Below are 12,500 nucleotides of genomic sequence, written 5' to 3' on the forward strand. Positions count from 1 at the left end.
CAACAAAGGACATGTAGAATACGAGAAAATTCCGACGCCGAATACAATTTGATAACAGATAGCCGCCGCAACGTTGATAACGATATGCGTGACCACCCGACGACGAACCGAGTGTCGTCTGGTGCGGCGTGCGGGTGCCGTCGGCATCGACATAATATTATATAATAATTATAATGTTGTGTGTGTGGAGGCAAAAATTATAATAACAACAAATACATTTTATTTTCGTAATGAATTTTAATCGCTGGATCCGATGTTCATGATCAAAAATTGAACATTTTATCCATTTGACTACAAATGATTTGTTGTTTTCGTGATGTTAATGCATTTGGTCAAAATTAGGACTTTAAATGTAATAATACAATTACATTAAATTAGTATTTGATAATACGAATAATTATTGTTTTTATATAATAGAGAACATTTCTACGTTTTATCTAATGTTATTCATAATAATATACTGAATAGGTACGTAACTAATATTATTATTTAATTAATATGTTTAGTACACAGAAGTTTCACTCAGAAACGATTATTGTTTTGTTGAACTTATTTGAATGATTTATTATTGTTTTCAAATGCAATAGTTTGATATCCATAGTGATATCTTCTCAATGTAATTTAATATTATATTGTGCATTATACACATAGGTACGCGAATAGGGCGAAGGCACACATTAGACATGTCTAATCCTAAAAAACTGTGTTCCTAACTTTAACCAATGTCACAATATCTAAATGTATTGTTAAAGGAGAGCCATATTTAACTTGATAGGTAGCAAATATCATGGAATCGCGGGGAAAAAAAAGTCCCGATAAGAATTAATTTAAATATATTAAAATAAATAATAAATATGTTAAAATTGTGTTGAAAAATACATTAGAGTTAGGTATATAAAGAATCGTATACCATTAAAAATGATAATTACTATTATCTACTTAAATCACATTATAATATGTAATACATTATACAATAGTCAATAATAAATACGATTATAGTACCTATATAATTATAATAATAAATAATAATGATATAAGAATGTAATACTATAATTAGGTACAGCTCTTTCTTGTAATGTCTTACGGCCGTTAAAAAGGCCTGTTATTAGGTATACATATAACATATTATTATACTAAAAAACGTTTGTTTTTATGTAATGTTCCTAATCAAAATTCAAATTATAAGTGCCCATCTATAGTACCTAGTTTATTAGTCTACTATATTTTAAAAACCATCCAGAATGATATCCTATATTATTATAACAAACTAAATTTTTTTAAAACTTCCTTTCAATTTATGATGAATAATTTATTTATAATATGAAACGTTTTATATTTATCTATACAATTTGAAATATACAATATTATTATCATTACACTAAAACTAAATTCTAAATTATTAAGTTATAGCAAAAGCCAAAAATCTGATCTTCATTAAGGAACTTGAAAATTAAATAGGTATATATACATATTATAATATATATACGTATTATAATATATACATTATATAGGCATGTAAGCTTCTTTCTATTTTTTTATATTGTATGATTTTTTTGTGTAACTTTAATGTATTTTTCAATACAATTTTAACATATTTAAACTTCAATTTTGATATTTTCATTCATTTTTAATGGGACTTTTTTTCCGATTACCAATATCATGTTATAGTATTTCTGTATCACAAACAAAAAATCAATTTGTATTTTTTCGTCTTACTAAACATTAAAATTATTTTAAATGCAAAGGTTTCAGTGTCCTCTAAATTCTAATGCTATTATTTTATGGTTTTATATATAGCGATGTTTTTATTTGTGCCTACGTTAAACGATAAGTAGTCGAAATAATTCTTCGATTCTCACCATCAGTGTCTTATTTGATGGGAAACTAAATCTAGTATTAAAGATCAAAAGTAAAATTTTTACGCAAAATGGGTTTTCCACAAAATCAATTTTGGTTAACTCTAAAACAAATTATTGTAGATACATGACATTTTCACTGAATTTGTATATAAGCATTTAATATACACCATAAAACTAACAAAAATAAAATAAATTATATATATATATATATAAGATATATATATATAAATAAGACTATGCACCTCAAACAAAAACCTATTAAGCACTTATAACAGTATTACCTGTTCATAAACAACAGCACAATAGGTAAAAGATACATGTTTCGATATAAAGAAATTGAAATACTAACGTTTAACTTTTTTTGGAATTTATACTCGCAACAGGTCGGTATGTTTAATACCTAGTAGGTAGTATAAAATTATCAGGATAGTTGTATTTCATTAAATTTTGTTGGGTACTTGAAAATGTATACAGATAAAAATGTTAAAAAATATGGTTTTGCATTGACATTAAATAATAATGTAAAAATAAAATTTTCAAAAAAGTTAAAAATAATGAGTGTCCGTAATAATATGAATGCACTTGAAAATATTATACTGAATGATATTATTATTGTGTACTATTTAATGTGATAAAATACTGTTGGAATTTCAATTATAAAAGTACAAAATATAAGCCAGTGGTTCACAAACATTTATTAAATACGGCACAGTGCTCCTCAAAAAAATCAAAGGCCCAGTTAGAAAATCACTGTTAAAGACAATTGCATGCAGTACCAGACATATATCATAGTAAATTGGGCTTAACAGAAATACATGTTAAATATTAAATTAATTCAAGTTAAACTAGTTGAACGTAGAAAAAAATAATTAAAAATTATACAGATGACAAATATTTAAGTAATTGCTTATTTCTAAAAATTCCCAAAAAGAATATTTTGAAAAAAGATTTTACTTATTACTTAATTTATTGTCTTTCGATTAATTTACTCCAAAAAATATTGATATTTAAAATGGAGAATTTCATTAAATAAAACTAAATAGGTACCTGATTCGATTTGGTTCTCCAAAATATTTCATTAAAAAGAACATTTTATTAAATGAAAGTTTGTTATATGGATGTTCCATAGTAATAAAATTATAAACAGAGTTGGGCATTCACCAATTTTGACACCTGTTGTTTATGTAACTTGAGGATCCCTTTAACGGCCCCAGATACATTCATTTTAAAGAGTGGGCAGCACATGATCCAGGATACAGGCAGGCAGTTTAGATATCCACTTTCCACTGATTTACAACTTTTGTCATATAGTCATCCATTTTCAGCTTTGAAACCAATAGCAGCCATATAGGTAATAAACAAAAATATATAATATGTCCGTATTATTAAAAAAAAATTTTAAACAGATGGCACCACTCTTATTTTATCATCCAGATTCCTACTGCTCCAGTAGATTCTTGTAAATTTCAAACCTTGTCAATGCAATATATAACACCAATGGCTAATACTAATTTCTACTATTACTAGTGGTGTATTTTATTTTTATTTGTATACCGTATTATATGTATATTCAATGCTGTTGTATTACAGTATAGTATAATAGTTTTTTGTATTACACCGTACAATACAATGTATTATAAACATTTTATACAGTATAAAAATAAAATCCTATATTAAAAAATATGTAAATTTAAAATTGATTATTCAACTATTGTGGCATTGTACATTTCACATTTGAAAATTGAACCTTATTGATACAAATTAGAGCTATTATAAATTAATTTCAAAATTAATAAGTCAACAAGTAAAGTAATTAATAACAATTTTAAAAAACATGAATCATACTTTAGTTTTCTCATCTTTATAGTTACAGCTCTGTACATAAAAAAAAAATATTTGAGTATTAATAAATAACAATTTTAACAAATATAAATTTAAATACTTTGGTCTTCATCAATGTGACAATTTACAAAATAAATGTTTTCAATTTAGCAAAAGAAAAGAAATTTTATACAAATTTAACCCCATTCTATAAAATAATTCTATACATTGTGTACAATACAATGATACTCATTTCTATTATACAAATTTATATCACTGTTATTATTATAATCTGCAACCAATGCAACCATTTATAGAAATATAAAATTATTTTATAAAAAAATTAACAAAGCAAAAAAACATCATTGTAAAAAAAATCGTCCATTACCGAATGAGTCAAAATTCTCACTATCATATTAGTCTTGAAATAACATCCTGTTTTAAAAGATATGTAAATTTTAAATTACAAAAAAATTTAAATTTGATTACTCAATCATTGTAGCATTTTACATTTCACATTTGAAAATTGAATCGTGTGTATAAAATAATAGAGAAATTGTAAATTAAATAAATAAGCAAGACAACAAGAGTAAACAAGTAAAGTAAATAATAAAAATTTAATGAACATAAATCATAATTTTAACAAGACTTTTGACAGTTAAAGTTAAATATAACATAATTCATAGAAAAATTTAATAGAAATATAAAAATATATTTAATAATTAGAAAATTATAATTATAAAAAGTTTTTAACAAATTGAACACCATTGTATAAAATAGTTCTATACATCATGTATAATTAAATATTATACATTTTTATTAAACAAATTTACATCACTAACTATTACTTGCATAATCTACAAGCAATGCTACCATTAATAAATATGTAAAATAATTAAAAAGAAAAATTATCATTGTAAAACCAGTATGTTTCCGAAATTAAAGTGTTACGTTCAACAAAAAATTAGTGATAACTCAACAAGTTAAATAAAACAATATAAACACGGTTCTAATTTGGTTTGATTTTTAAAAATATTTCATTAAACAGAAAATTTTATCAATTGAAAGTTCGTTATAATATGGTATTTTCACTGTAATAAAGTTATTAATTACTTGGTTGATTATTCACCAACCGAATCTGAGCATCAGATCTGGGCACCCATTTTCTTGGGCGTATTGCAGACAAGCAAAGTGTCCATTTATCGCAGCTTCATAACACGTTTCTACATCCCACGCGCACCCGTTTTCATGGGCGTATCTGAGACATTCGAGGAATCCACCACTCGCAGCCGCAGTACACGTGCGTTTATCCCATGGACATCCATGTTTACGAGCATAAATCAGACAATATAGATATCCATTTTTTGCAGCACCATAACACGTATTCCTGTCCCATGGACAACCACTTTCGTGTAAATACCTCAAACACTCAAGGCGTCCACTAAATGCAGCTTTAGAACATATTGTATTTTGGTCCCAAGGACACCCATTCTCATGAGCATACCGAAGACAGTTAAGGTCTCCCATTTTTACAGCGTTATGACACGTAGACACATCCCATGGACATCCTTGTTCATGAGCATATTTAAGACATGCGAGGTTTCCATTCATTGCAGCATCAGAACATGTTCTTTCATCCCAATGACTACCATTTTCATGAGCATAAATCAAACACATTAGGTGTCCATTTCTCGCAGCCTGGGAGCATGCCGATTGACCATACTCGCTCGAATCGGACCAGGGAACGCCAATCTCGCGAGCCAACATTAGACAATCGATGTGTCCGAAAGATGCAGCCTTTTCACATATGTTTTTCATTGACTCGTCATAAGCATAATTCTGCACTTTATTATACATGAACCGCCTATCGCTGAATGAGTCAAAATTCCCACTCTCCGTGTTCATTCTTATGATTCGGTAAATGGACTTGCAACAAAATTGCAAGTCGACATCTGGAACTCGCAACTCGTCGTACTTGTCCCGGTGGATCTTGATACATGCATGGTAAGCTGACTTCAAAAGACTGGGTATGATGTATGTTTTATTGTCGTTAGCTGCCATCGTAGATGTGGGTTCCAAACAATTCACGGCTAGTAGCGAGTGCTTTGCGCGTACTGTAAATAAAAATAGTAAATACAAATCAACATCATAATTATAACTCGATACATACCTGTAGAATCTTCGGTGCAACAAATTACGAGGGAATTGGTCGATGAGACAATAGAAAATGTAAGTCGTTGGCACCTACAAAATCACAAATTAAATTAGTACAGATATTTTTAAAATCAATCAAAATTAGTGAAATTTTTAGTTTTCTTAGTTTGTAATTAATAATTATCTATAGTTTATTATTGTATATTTATTTCTAAGGCTGTTCTCACTTTTTGGATTATAAAAAAATTAAAATGCCTCGATTTTTAACATTGAGCGTTTTTTCTCGTAGGGAATTGAATTTATTCAATACTCAAAGTTGGGTATTAAAATCAACAAATTCTTGTTTCTCTTCAAAACTAGGTACTGGGAAAACCAAAAAAAAAAAAAATATTAAATGAAACAGTAATTTTCAGGCAAACATTTTTTCAACAAAATGGGTTTTGTGTTTTTGCTGTATACCCTAAACAAACAACTGTAAAGCCATTTAATTTTCACTGAATATTCATAATACCTATTAAATTTATTAGACATGACAATAGTTTTTAAATTTTCCACTTTTTAAATTTTATTTTGTTAAAATATGTTTTATTAAATTCCTCGTTAAATTCAATTCGTCAATATCTCAAAAATTTGCAAATTATTTTTTAATTTTAAAAATTTTAAATGTATAATTGGAGGGTTCTCATAAATGTCAGAAAGAAACCAAAAAGTTCAAATAATATTTTGGAAAATTTTTCCTCTTATTTTTCCTTTTAATTTAAATATAATTTTGGACTGATGTAGATATTTTTATTAATAATAATAATATGTCCCACACATATATGGCTAGACATAGAAATATTCTAATGCAAAATTGGTATGGTCAAATATTAAAAATTGTCATACTAAATCACTGATAAAATACCTGTAAAAAAATGGCCAGTAAAAAAAAAAATTGAACCTCGTGTATGACAGATTCCAATGAAAATGTATTAGTATTTTTACGTTTATTTTGTACTCATTCTACTTGAAAACTATATTATGATATAAATTTACATAATAAATATTATAATATTATTATTTACTAAGTACGAGTAAGTACTTGTTCTAACTAAGATATTATAATATAAACTTTTGTATAGAGTTTGATAACAATATTCTATTATGGTATTAAAAATAACTATTATAATGGTTATAATAATTATAAAATAATTATTATCTTGTATACAAAATACATTACGTAGGTAGTAGGCAAAAATAGTAGTAGTACCAAAAATTAACTAAACTATTTAATTATGGCACATCTTTGCATTATATTTATATTACAACTTTATTATCATATAGAGGGTGTACTATTTATGATTTCTTATATAAACTATTTTGTATACACAAAATTATAATAATGACAAATTTTACCCGGCTGATAATTTCCTTTATCCATTTTATGCATACCATAGTTTATTATTATAAGGAACTGCAAATGATAAAATATAAGGCAGCCTGAGTTTTGAATAACAGACCATTTAAATTTATAGATAAATAAATACTTCTCTGATAGTCATGCTTTTAAATCTATGTATTTTTCCTTGGCACACTTTCGATTGGAATATGCAAATCTAATATGGCATGTATAACGGTGACATGGTGACAACCAAGGTGAAGACTACACATTCAGCGCGTATGTCTTAGGTAGTCTGTATCGACAGCGAATATACCGTGACGGTCGGCAGAAGAAAACGTAGTTTGTCGAAACTAACAGTTATGATTTGTCGTTACGGTGGTGGATAGAACGCACAGTAGTAACGAGATAAATATCATGCGTCGGCGAAACATGGCGTCGCGTCAGATACGTCCGGAAGCAACTTACAATGCACGACAGCGAATGTGACATGGACACCGCTTGCAGAGCGTTATAATATTATAAAAACGTACTAAAAACGGTACTACGCGTAGGTACCGGTAGTTAGACGCACGCTTCAAATTTCTTGAGAAGATACCGGGAGGAGTGCTAGCAGAGTACGATAATATTATATTCGCTTTGCTCTTTTAAAGCCACACAACAACAAACGTGTATTTAGAAATATAAAATCCGAGAATATTCCGACGCCTAGGTAGTGTACAATATGATAACAGATAGCCGCAACAACGTTGATAACAATTAATATTATATTGTTATTTGCACGACGGCGAATGTGGCACGGACACCGGTTGCAGAACGTTATAATTATTAAAACTTAAGTAAAAACGACGGTGCAAACAACAAGCAACTCGTAAATACTTACGACGGAGGATGAGACTCGCACTCGGACGTGTGGTGTTCGACGACGGCGAACGGTACCTACACGCGTACTCGAAGTTAGAGCAACAACGGACAACGCGTAAACAGCGCTGTAATAACGCGAGTTAACACGACGGTGGAAATAACGAGCAACTCGTAAATACTTACGGCGGCGATGGACGTGTCGACGGAGGACACTTTTTTTACGACGACGGCGAACGGTACTATACGCGTACACGAAGTTAGACGCACGCTTCAAATTGCACGTGATGATACCGGGAGGAGTGCTCGCAGAGTACGATAATATTATATTCGCTTTGCTTCTTTAAAGCCACACAAAAACACACGTGTATCAAGAAATAAAAAATACGAGAATATTCCGACGCCCAGTGTACAATGTTATAACAGACGGCCGCAACAACGTTGATAACAATTAATATTACGTTATTGGCACGACGGCGAGGACGGAACGGACAACGGATAAAGAGCGTTGTAATAGAAACTCGATTAAACACGACGGTGCAAATAACAAGCAACTCGTAAACACTAACGGCGGCGATGGACGTGACGACGGCGGACACTTTTTATGACGGGATAATTTATATCGTCGGCGAAATATTATGTCGTGGACAACGCGTACGTGGGGTTATAACTTATAATAACGCGAGTAAACACGACGGTGTAAATAACGAGCAACCCGTAAATACTTACGACGGAGGATGAGACTCGCACTCGGACGTGTGGTGTTCGACGACGGCGAACGGTACCTACTACGCGTACTCGAAGTTAGACGCACGCTTCAAAATGACTCGTGAAGAAAGATACCGGAAAGAGTGCTCGCAGAGTACGATAATATTACTATTTTCGGTCTGCTTTTTAAAAGCCACACAACAACCAAACGTGTATTGAGAAATATAAAATACGAGAACGCCTACCTAGTGTACAATATGATAACAGATAGCCGCAACAACGTTAATAACAATTAATATTACGTTATTTGCACGACGGCGAAAGCGGAACGCGTAAAGAGCGTTGTAATAACGCGAGTTATCACGACGGTGAAAATAACAAGCAACTCGTAAATACTTACGGCGGCGATGGACGTGACGACGGCGGACGCTTTTTTTACGACGACGGCGAGCGGTATTATACGCGCAATCGAAGTTAGACGCAAGCTTCAAATTTCTCGTGAAGAAAGATTACTGTAAAGAGTTCGCACATCATTTTTCGTGTACGACGCGATATTATTATATTCGCTTTGATTTTGAAACCGCACGACAACAAACGCGTAGAATACGAGAATATTCCGACGCCTGGTACATTTTGATAACAGATAGCCGGGGGACGACCGCAACGTCGTCGATAGCAATTATATGGGATGTCACACTACGACGGACCGAGTGTCGTCTGGTGCGGCGCGCGCGTACCCGTCGTCATCTACGTGTTGTGTGTGGAGGCAAAAAGTATGATGCAAAATAAATAATTGCGCCTCAGGTAACACAACGTTGCACTTTTATTCTTGATGGAAGTACAATAATAATTACTATCCTACACGAAATCGGGAAAAATCGCTTTATTTATTCGTTAGTAATGACGGGCCTTATCAGTGATTTTAAGCGCATATCCGTCAGACAATTGGGTTTTAGTTGAATTTCAGAACGATATACCTAGCTTGAAAATACGATGCGCTTTAGAACGTGTTTTATCATTTCGATGGCGATACGTATCCACAGCGTTGCATTACCGAAGGCGCTAACAAAATATTATTTCATTAGACTATAGGTAGGTACATTGAATAGTGCAATACTGCAATGAGAGCTTGAAACCAAAAATATTTTTTCTTCTTTTGATTTCGGTTTTCGGTACGTATTTTTTTCCCCGATTTTGTTTTAAAATATCAGTTTTTATTTTTTTCATTTACAATTTCGGTTAGGTTAATATTAATGATTAAAAATAAATAATAAAGGTAACATAAAAAATTGCAAATAATACCATATGCAAATACCTACAACTTTAATAGCTCATTATTTTCCACGTACCTATTGACTATTATATACATAAACATCCAGATTATTTGTTTTCACTTATGGCAAGAGAATTATTGTAACTTGTAAGTAATGTTTAAAGTTTAAAGTTAATTATGATATTAACTAATGTAAAGTGAACACGATTACAGTGACAATTCGATATCTATTGTAACCTAAAATTGTGTGTAGTCAAAAATTTAAGTGTGTAGTACGAAATTGAAAAGTGTGTTATTCAAATTAAACCTTTATAATATTGTGTATAGTTTTATAGCTCCACATTTCTCTTTATATTTTAATGGTATTTTATCAAACTACATTTTAATTATTGTCTACATTCTACACACATACACAGTACCTACGCATTAGATATTTTGTTGTTACTAATTATTAGTTATTATTATTCGTATTTCATTTTTATTGAGAGTAGGTTTTTTATAACACTGCTATAGCCGTCACTACTACCTAGTATTATTGTTTATACTTAATATTAATTCTAACCAGACACTTATAGATAGACATATATTACATATCTTAGTCACTGGGTTTTTGTATGACTATATGGTCACTGTGACACGGTTTATTAAGTAGGTACCTAAGTATTTCTTTATAGTTTACTAGTTTAGTTTTTAGTAATATTTTTTTTATTTCAACGTTTTAAACCACAAACTTAACAATGAATATAATATGTTTAGTAAAATTAAATGGTAAGTACTACTTATGACTTATTGTGGGCTCAAATAGTGGTAACTCTATTTAACAAACTTCTATTTGGTTTTTTGGTAACCAACTAATTCTGGTAAAAATATTACTGAAAATGTATTAATGCTGAATAAATTTGAGTAAATTAATATATAAACTAATTAATAATCATTCAATTTTGTTCACGATAATGAAATAATATATTTATACGTATTGTTATTTAATTTATATTATGTGTTATTAGTTGAAAAGTATAATTGGTGCTAGTTCTTAGAGCATGGATTTTTTATTTAGATTTCACTGATTTAAGACTATTCGTGTTGTATGAAAAATTGGATGTTATAGGGACTGCTGTAACCTACTTGACCAACTTTTTAATATATATTTTTTTAATGTATATTTTAAATTTAAATAGTTCATTTACTTATTACGACTATTTTGTGGATATCAAGAGCTGGTTTAAATTATTTATGATTGAAATTAATTATCATAGATACCTATTTAATATAAATATTTTTGACTTTGTCGGCACTCAGCCGAATATGTCAACGCTTCAGTTCAAAACTGCAACAACTCGGGTTAAAACAATTAATATGAGTTATGTACCTACACCATCTTATAATGATTTCAGTTCAAGAACGAAACAAAATATAGTTAAATTATTACATAGATACATAGGTAGATTACATAGAGAAACAATATAGCTAGACCTGATAAACCAATTTTATCATAGTTATTGCATTTATGAACTGGGACGTCAATGTGTTGAAAACTCCTAAAAGTAATAATGTATATACTGAACAACTACATAGATATAATAATAAGACAGTTTCTGATGACAATGTATTAGTATTTTTACTTGTATGTATTACCGATGACAAAATGCTAGTTTCAGAAATGTGTATGAGGAAATCTTGAGAGGGTACAGTCTACGTCGTAGTGACTACTACACGTTCTGCGCGTATTCCGTAGGTAATCGGTATCGTCTTCGAATAGCTATAATAATGTGACAGTCGGCAGATATTAGGTATTCACGACGGAAAAGATGGAACGGACAACACATACGTGGTTTTAATATAATAACGCGAGTAAACACGACGGCGAGGATAACAAACAACTCGTAAATACTTACGAAGCACGGTACGCGCACTCGAAGTTTAAAGGAAGCTCCAAATTTCTCGCGAAGGAAGATTACCGGAAAGAGTACTCACAGATGATTACGATAATTTTATATTATTCGCTTTGCTTTTTAAAAGACACATTACAGTCCGCAACAACCGTGTAGAATACGAGAGTCGAGAATATTCCGACGCCTAGTACATTTTGATAACAGATACCCGAATATTATCGTACGACCACCTGGCGACGAACTGAGTGTCGTAGGTATGGTGCGCCGTGCGGGTACCTGTCAGTATCGACAACATGACTACGTGTGTGGAGGCAAAAAGTATAGGTAATACAAAATAAAAAATACACTTAATTTTCATAATGGATTTTAATCGCTGAATCGATTAGGAAATAAATTAAGTTCTTACGTATTAAAACCTAATTATGTTTATAAATTATTTAAGTTTTAATTATTAATTTATTTTGACATACAAACATTGAACTAGAAACAATTTATTGCATAAGACTACACATTGAATAGCTATATGTTCAGGGCTAACCGAAAATATTTTTTCC

General features: G+C 30.3%; 1 protein-coding gene across 9 annotated transcripts; it reads right to left on the reverse strand.

Moving 5' to 3' along the window:
• Positions 1-3,524: 3,524 nt before the first annotated feature.
• On the reverse strand, positions 3,525-12,198 carry LOC100162593. Of its 9 annotated transcripts, XM_016804063.2 has the most exons (4): positions 8,859-9,170; positions 8,096-8,151; positions 5,851-5,924; positions 3,525-5,794 (listed from the first exon to the last, which is right to left on the reverse strand). In XM_016804063.2, the coding sequence occupies exon 4, from the start codon at positions 5,739-5,741 to the stop codon at positions 4,806-4,808; it is 936 nt and encodes a 311-aa protein (XP_016659552.1). In that variant the 5' UTR covers positions 5,742-5,794; positions 5,851-5,924; positions 8,096-8,151; positions 8,859-9,170; the 3' UTR covers positions 3,525-4,805. The 9 variants fall into 9 exon arrangements, with proteins under 9 accessions (XP_016659552.1, XP_029345215.1, XP_008182680.1 ...); XM_029489355.1 differs by lacking the exons at positions 8,096-8,151; positions 8,859-9,170 and adding an exon at positions 11,950-12,198; XM_008184458.3 differs by lacking the exons at positions 8,096-8,151; positions 8,859-9,170 and adding an exon at positions 11,690-12,198.
• Between the last annotated feature and the right edge of the window lie 302 nt (positions 12,199-12,500).

Source organism: Acyrthosiphon pisum, chromosome A2 (genome assembly GCF_005508785.2).
Source record: "Acyrthosiphon pisum isolate AL4f chromosome A2, pea_aphid_22Mar2018_4r6ur, whole genome shotgun sequence".
Classification (NCBI taxonomy): Eukaryota; Metazoa; Arthropoda; class Insecta; order Hemiptera; family Aphididae; genus Acyrthosiphon; species Acyrthosiphon pisum.